Below are 8160 nucleotides of genomic sequence, written 5' to 3'. Positions count from 1 at the left end.
GTAGTGCGAGAGAACCATATATTAAGATTTTCTCTTTCTTGCTTCTCAGATGTCTTTTAAGGATGCAGCTCTGACTCCATTGGTCTCACAGTGTTTCTTGCTATGCCTGGTGAAAGAAAATAATTAAACAAAAAAAAGCAAAACAATCACAAGGATGAATTGTGCCTGGTTTTATTATTAAAAAAAGGAATAAGTTAAGCAGAGAAACACGGTGAGTTGCAAACCATAATCACCTTTTTCTGCTCCTCTTTGAAAATGTTTTAACAGAGATTACTTAAATGGTTGAACATCAAGCATCTCTCTGAGTGGATCTCTTGAGATCCTGTGGGAGCAAATTACAGGTTCTACTGTCATCCTTTTACTGGCTAAGGACCCTCATGGGTTACTCTTGGCGGTAGTGTCAGCTTTGAAGATGCAGTCTGCAAAGGTGAGTGTAGAAACACTGTTGCAGAGGGGGAGCATTTATGCATCTCTATTGTTTAAAGTCTTCCTTAGTTGCTTTCTGAGGTTATTTTTGTGGTTTATTAGGGTTCAGTGAGACTTAAGTTCTCTTTCAAATAGGTCCTTCTTGAACAGAATTTTTATCTTTAAAATACCTTTGCAGAAATCTTTTGAAAACTAAATATCCCTCTTGAAGAATCAGGCTTCAGAGAAGACCACTGATTTTTTTTGAGCAATCATTCTCTGAGCTTTGTCGAAGAATTGCTTAAGAACTGTCAGACAGTTAATGAATTTCGTAGTTATTAATTAACAAGTTCATTATTTAGTAGGCACTGATAATAGTAAATGATCTCTCACCCTACAGAGCTGTGTGGGGTCCATAAGGCCAGCAGTGCCTCTGGCTCACAGGGTGGTGCAGGGATGGCACACAGTACTTCTGCCTACGAGGGCAAGCAAGGGGAGCCTGCCACAGCTCAGCCCTCGCCTCCAAGGCACTGAATTTGTCCTGGGAGCCCTTTAACAGTCCAACATCAGGAGGGTTCAACCTTACCCTCACCTGAAGGGTGACATCTAATGCCTTCTCAGAAGGGTTTGCTCTCTGCCTTGTCATTCTCCCTTGTGGGAGCCAACGACTCCAGTTCCTTTCATTCCTCAGCTTCAGATCTGTGAAGCTTTGGCACTTACAGATGCACACACATACCCATATGGACACGCGGCTTTCGTGACATTCTCCTAATCACATCCTGGGCTTCACTGTCTGGAAGGCTTTGCTAAGCAGCTGCTCACTGCTCAAGTCAGGTGTTTAAGGCAAGGTGTTTGAAGAAATATAGGTCACTTCATCTGATTAATTTGTGTGGTTTAGAATTGCTTAACAATCTAGTTAGCTCAGCTCCCACTCAGGAGAGAGATTGTAATAAAGTGCTGCTTGAAATCCCAGCCTGCGTGTGTGTTTAGCCTGTTCTCGGGAAGGATGAACCAACAGAAGCAATGACAGTTGCGTCTGGTAAATCACAGAGCTTTACTGATGCTGCTCTCCATTCTGGTGCATAAATTCCCCCACAGTCTGTACTGAATGTTAAAAAATCTGCTGTTTTAGTAATAAGCACATGTTAGCTGCAGTTTTTAAAGAGGCATTTAGAGCCTTTTGGATGCCTCCCAGACTGCATCAAACACACAGTAAAACAGAGTGCAGAGATGGCAGAAGATGCCACTGACTACAGAAAATGTAAGGACTGTTTGTACATTTGTCTCTGGCCTTGCCTCAGAGAGGGGCCTTGGGAAAGGGTGTGGGGTACTTTGAGGAGGGTGATATGCCTGAAGACAGAGTAAGCTCTAAGCTGGGAGCTTTGAGATCAAGTCTGTGTGTGTGCCCTTCAAACCAGTTAGCAGAGTTGTACCTGTACTCCTGCCCTGTGCCTTACCCTCCCTTGCTTCCCCAAAAAAATGGATTTAAAAATCCAGGTGTGTAACAGTGGTTGCGAGCAGCTTCCCACAGCCTCAGGTTTTTGCTTGTGTGTGTAATTTCTGTTAGCAAGTCTTTATGACTGGCCATGAAAAGGTATGTAGGGAACAACATGCAGCCTGGGTGAGGGCACAATTATTAACATACAAACTGTCAATACCTGTTAGCCAATGCATGTATGGCTGCTCGCGGATAGCTTCAAAGGAAGGTCAGCTTTTCATCTGGTCTGCTTCTGCTGGACATGCATTTCCTGACTGATGCTTCAGATCAACCTTCGTGACGGATTTCTCCAGGAAGTCTAGAGCAGACTTTGCTGTCGAGGAGAGGCTGACCAGCAGTGCATCAGCTGCAGCCTTGGTTGCTTTGGTGGTCCTGTCTCCCTTCTGATTGCTTTGGACAAATACTACCCACAGTAAAACTGGAAGAAAGGTGCAGTCAAGAGACGGAAACAGATAGCATTGACCAAGGCTGAGTTTAAAATCTTTTATTATTTAGCATTGCCAAACAGATAATGGAATCTGAAGTTGATTTGCTAAAATGTTTTAAAGTGGATGTCACCCCTGCCTGAGACAAAGCCGGCCTCAGTGGCAGCAGGGACCCTTAGGCTATGGCAGCAGTTCAAAAGAACACTTTAAATTTTGTATGCAACAATGTAAACTTCAAAAATAGTAAACTATAACCTTTCCCCCCCCTTTTTTACATAGCATGTGATCTATCACAGATAGAAATTTAATGGCGAACCAAAATCGCGTAAGTAAACATCCTGGTGCTTACGAGTTTCATAAAAAGTGTTACATTTGATGTAAATATCTTACATTTTTAACTCTTAACACTCACAATTATGGAGTAAAAGCAACTGGCGATTCACCCCCTTAGTCCGTGCTCTCAGACTGTACATCAGCAACCACGCTCATGCCAGCCCCTTGGATAATTTTCATTCAGACTGTCCCACACATGGCCAAAGCTTCCCCTTCCTCACCCTGGTGTTAATCAAGTGCAGCTCCACACAGGGGCAAAACCTCTACAAGTGGGAAGAGAACCAGGTCTCCTGCACGCAAGCTTGCAGACCCCTGAGCCCCGTGTTCCCACAGAAACCATGACGTGTATGGGGGGCACATCCTGATGTCGGTGGGAATTTGGGGTCCCCCAGGGCTGCAAGCCTGAGCCCTGCCATTGCAAGTGCCTCGCAGCGGGACCTGGTTCTGCGTGGATAAAGACAAGAGTTGTGTAGAAGGCACTGGATTTCTCTTGCATGATTTGAAACGTGGACTACAGTCGTGTGCAGAATAAGGAGATTTGGGCTCTAAACTGCTTTCTCTACAGTGCTTTAGTGCAAGCATTTTTAGGGCTTGAATTTTCTCCTGGTTGCAGCGCAGCATGCGCTCATCTACACAGAGTGATTTCCAAACCTCCTCCTTTCTACTTTTCACCCCCATCTTCCCGTCCCCAGAAAGATTCTCTTTTGGTTCCTTGAAAACTTTCAGAGTACAGCTCTGGTCAAAAATAAATGTGTGATGTAGCACAGCATTTGTTTCTTTTAAATCACAGTGTGCAATGCATCATTCGGTACCTAATGTTCAAAATGCCTGCCCTGATTTTCATGAAAATCATTCTTTAAAATAACCTATGCAAATATATTTTGACTATATATTACATTCATTTAAAAAGAGAAGAGAGGTTCTTGGTTTGCGTTTTTTTTCAGTGTACTACGTAAGTGAAAGGTCTGATGTGAAAAAAGTACAAGCAAACTGGACATGCCAAGACTCGATGCCTTAGATGGTGATCATATCAAAACTGTACAGGTATGTACACCGTGTTGGACAGGTGTGCTTCTTCCCAAGAAAAGACCTTTGCATCATCATATATAAGGTTAACCACAAAGTTTTGGTAAAAAGAGCATTTAATGAGCAAAGGATGACATGGAGGGGCGAGTTCTCCGGCTTTTGTTAGGCAGTCCTGAAGCAATGTCTCCATTCCCTTCGGGGATTTCTTCCTTCTTCCGGACTTTGAGACGCGTGAGGAGCTTTATTACCCAGACGTCCCATTCCTCTGGCAAGAGCAACAGGAGGAAGCCCAGGCCAATAATGATGATGGCGATTACTCGGACACTGTTGAAGACAATTTCACTCGTGTAGTGATCGACAACTGTGTGGGACATTGAATGGGTGTTATTACATGGGACAAAGCATTCGGGCAGTATCCCCTTCCTCCCCCTCCCCCCCAGCTCTGAAGGCTACGAAGAAGAACATGGCTACGGAAGATGGGGTGGCAGGGGACTGCCCTTCCGGCTGGTGTAGCACACCTCAGGGTATAGCCCCTTCAGAGCAGGCAGAGCTGGTTTGTGGGGTCAGGATGCAAAAGGGCGCGATGCCCCGAGCTGCAGTCATTGCCTGCAACAGCAGCATCTCCCTTGCTCACTGGCAGTGCAAGAACCCCCGCTGAGGTCTAGGTACACAGAGAAAGGGGCATTTCCCTTCTCCAGCACAGCAGCTCCTTCCTGCAAATTTTTCTTCTCACCCTGACTGCCCTGCTGAATAACAAATCCTGCAGGCACTGAGCTGTGCACGCCTGCTGGCAGGATCACACTGTTGGGGGCGGAGGTCTGCCGGGGCAGCCAGCAGTGTGTGTAGTCAGCACAAAGCTGGGAGCTGCCTCCTGTGCCATGGCACCAGTTCAGCACGCTGGGTTTTAGGAGTATGGTTTGGGAGAGGTGGTGCTGGTTTGAGCCAGGTTTGCCTCCACACTTGGCTGCCCAGCCCTCTCGGGCTGTGCAGTCTCTTCATCTTCACTAAAGTTAAGAAAACTGACGATCTACTCGGCCATGCCCAAAACAGAACTGTCTGTTGCTCTTGATAAACACCTGCAATGGTATTTACCAAGGCAAGCAGAACTACTAGTACATATTTGCTCTAAAATGTAAGCAATTTTGTTTCAATTTAGTGTTAAGCCTGCCTTGAAGAAATCATTAAGAATTAATTTCTACTTCATCCATGAGTTTTCATCACAGCCCAGAGATGGATGACCTCAAATCTACTTTGTTTTTCAGTATGCAGGCTTCTTTGGGCAGTAACTTTAAAAACCATTCTAGAGAGTATTAATATTAATATAATATACAATACATATTTAACAGGTAAAGTATGCATTTTTAATGAGTGTCATCTCTGTAAGTCTTTGAGAGAAGATGCAAAACATGTTTAATAAACCTATTTGCTTTTATCCCTGTTGTGTATTTGAAAGGCCACAGATTTAATGTATTCATTAAGATGCGAAAGGCAGAAATCCTTACCTGCATTCACTGGGACACTCAGTACAATTCCAAGAGAAATCAAGGTGGGGTATGTAATAGCAATCCCAAAATTCAGTAGAATATTGAATGCTAAAGAAAGAAAAAAAACCACACCTTTTACTACAGTGAAACTAGGCAGAGGGAATGTTGCTTGAAACATTTATCCTTTATTACTCCCTCTGTATGTTGTTCAAATAGAAAGCATGTTAACTTCTGTTGTTACTTCTGGAAGATACCCGTGGACAGACATCTGTCTGCTGCATGTCTGTCTGCCTGAGGCATCACTGTTTCTGGGGAACTTGATATTCCACTGGAGTCCAGTGGGAGGAGCAGGTGGGTACAACCTGTCTCCCAGTGTAATGTGCAGAATTCCCACTCTCTATACCAATCCACTGAAAGACCAAACTGCATCTGGGAGATTTCAGCCAAACAGTTGCTTCTGGCTGGATACATTTTTTGGAGAAAAGCTGCCTCCAGCTGCAGCTGCCACCAGCAGCCAGTTCCTGGCACCCTCCTCCATCCCAAGCAGTATGAGAGCCCCCATCCACTCACTCAATAAGAGAATCGAAAATCCACAGAGGTTTCCCCAAGGAATGATGTCGAAAGAGCTCCAGTACTCCACTTTGGTAAAATAAAGGATGACAGGAATACAGGTAACAAAGAGGACGTTGAAGACAGCTAACACGGATAGGAATAAGGCAGCTTCTCCAAATTTAGCACTGCCAAGAAGAAGTTTAAATAAAACCTACAAAAGGAAAACAAATGGGTTTAACTCTCTTGCAGCTCCCCAGGACGCCAGCCCAGGCGCGGCATGCGCAGCTTGTCCCCAGCAGCAGATCCAGCGCAGCAGCAGCCCACAGACCAGAGCACAGCCACAGCCTGACTGATGAGACCACAGGGAGTGATTTAAAAGCTTTGGTTTGTTAGTGGGAGAAGGGATAAAGAGAGAGGAAATGAGGGGTGTGACCGGCCCATGCGGGGAGCCCCAGCAGACTGGCCTGGGCTGGGCTCTGCATCAGTTTTCCACCACAGAACTGCAGAGAATCCGGTGGGTCCCACGGGCTCTGGGTGTAGCTTTTCCCTGCCACAGGCTGCAAACCAGGAGAGCGATGGGCTCTGACTTACTGGTTTGTGCTGGGACGGTAGGCCCCCTTGCTAGTGTTCAGTCATCTCTTCCCTTTGCCTACCCAGAGCCCTGTGGGCAGGTCTGCAGGCTGCCGTGCTTGGGGGGCTGCTGCCTGCTCCCACCACCTCACAGCCATCACTGGCCACTGCGGCTGTGTTGCTGCTCTGTGAAAAAGCCACTTACTCCTCATTTGCCACCCAAGAACAGTGTGTTGCCCGTGGCAGGGGGGTCCATACGTGGAGTGCCCGTGCCCAGGGGAGGAGGGCAGGTGGAGCCAGCTCTGCTGCCCGTGGTGCAGCTTGTCCACCTGCAGCTCTGCCGCACAGTTGATGGAAACTGAGCCAGACTGCAGAAAGCAAGAACTGAGCAGCAGCAGCAGCAGCAGAGTGGCATTTGGTGCAGAACAAGCTGCACAGCTCCATCTGTCCTCACGTGTGAGGTGTGCCACAGACTAACACCCTGCCGGCGCTGCCCCCATCGCCTCCCTGTGCACAGGCTTTGGTGGAGCAGCCCTGAGACCCTCCATCCCCCCAAGGAGCAGAGGTGCCGTGGGACATGGGCAGAGCTAGGCTTTAGCCTTGGGTAACCCTCCCTGCCTGCAGAGGACTCCAGAGCCATGGGGTTTCCTCGGGCTACGTCTCTGGTCTTGTAAGGAAATGCTCTTTTAGAGGAAAGAGCTGTATGAAACTTCATCACCTCCCTTATGTAAGCCAACGTCTGATCTGAAAAAGTGAGCAGAAAGCACTGCAGCACAGCGCTGAGGGACACAGACAGATGCTTCTCAGTTTGGCAAGTCTCCCTGGACTGCTTGTGTTCAGGCTGCAGGGCTTGCCTGGCCAATTTATGTTGGGGAACTGGTACAGTGCAATTCATTAAACCAGGCGGAGACCCCTACACCTCATCCCAGTCTCCACAGCCGAGCCAGGGTGGGTGGAGTGCTCCCTACATGTGCTTACCCCTCTCTGTGGACTGTGAGCCATGAGCAGCACAAAGCCAAGTGCACGTACCTGTCTTGGGCTCAGTGAAACGTCTCTCTGCCTGGCACAGCAGGCTGCATGTCACCTTACACATGCTGCAGCATGCCCAGCTTCTCAGGATGAAACTTTGATTCATAGGCATGTGCTCTGGATTTTAAAAACGTGATTATTTCCATGATAAGCAATACTTCAAGCCCAATGTAGTCTACATATGCCACTGAAGGCAGACTGGCAAAGGGAGGTAACACAGCAACTTGAAAAAGAAGCTAAACCTCTGCAGGGCACTTCCAGAGTGAGGGATGAAATTCAGCACCTATAGGAAAGCAGCCACATTTTTCAAGAAGGTGGGGCATCTGTAAGTTCTCCTGTGGGCACTGGAGAAGACTCTTCCCAGGAAACAGGAGTTTTTATCTCAAGTGAGGGCGGACATTGAAACAAGTGAATGCCTGACTGCAGTGTTGCAGAGTCACCCTCAAAGAAGGGTGCGTGGCACTGAACTGCTTGAAGGCTTGCAAGTAAGACAGGGGCAGTTAAAGTGAGTGATGAGGGTGATTGGCATCTTTCTGGGGGTGAGGACCCAGGTGTGCTTACCTTGTAGAGAGCAGACATTGAGGCAGAGCCCACCACCAGGGCTATCCCAATAACGGAGTGGCTGTGAAACCCATCAGCGTACGTCATCATAACTATCCCTGCAATAGCAAATATAGCAGCCACGATCTGGTTGGAGACAAAGAAAGAAAGAGCGTGTTACTGGAGAAGCCCCAACAGGGAAAGCCATGAGAGCAGCTTTAAACGAGAGGGCAGCACTTCTGCATCACCTGCTCCCTTCCTTATATATAAAACGAGCAGCAAGCCCAAGCTGGTACCC

The 8160-nt window shown here is 47.3% G+C and overlaps 1 protein-coding gene across 1 annotated transcript in view; it reads right to left on the bottom strand.

The window, feature by feature from the left end:
- Positions 1–3793: 3793 nt before the first annotated feature.
- The window catches only part of SLC35F3 (solute carrier family 35, member F3), a 44066-nt gene continuing 39699 nt past the window's right edge, over positions 3794–8160 (bottom strand). Inside the window, exons 3-6 of the mRNA XM_010079909.1 lie at positions 7884–8009; positions 5742–5934; positions 5190–5279; positions 3794–4048 (exon numbers count right to left, since the gene is read on the bottom strand). Of these exons, the coding sequence (XP_010078211.1) occupies positions 3804–4048; positions 5190–5279; positions 5742–5934; positions 7884–8009 (654 nt within the window). The 3' untranslated portion in view covers positions 3794–3803. The remainder of the gene's footprint in view (positions 4049–5189; positions 5280–5741; positions 5935–7883; positions 8010–8160) is intronic.

Source organism: Pterocles gutturalis, unplaced genomic scaffold (assembly GCF_000699245.1).
Source record: "Pterocles gutturalis isolate BGI_N339 unplaced genomic scaffold, ASM69924v1 scaffold34749, whole genome shotgun sequence".
In the NCBI taxonomy this organism is placed as follows: domain Eukaryota; kingdom Metazoa; phylum Chordata; class Aves; order Pterocliformes; family Pteroclidae; genus Pterocles; species Pterocles gutturalis.
This window is presented reverse-complemented; position numbering and strand designations above follow the sequence as displayed.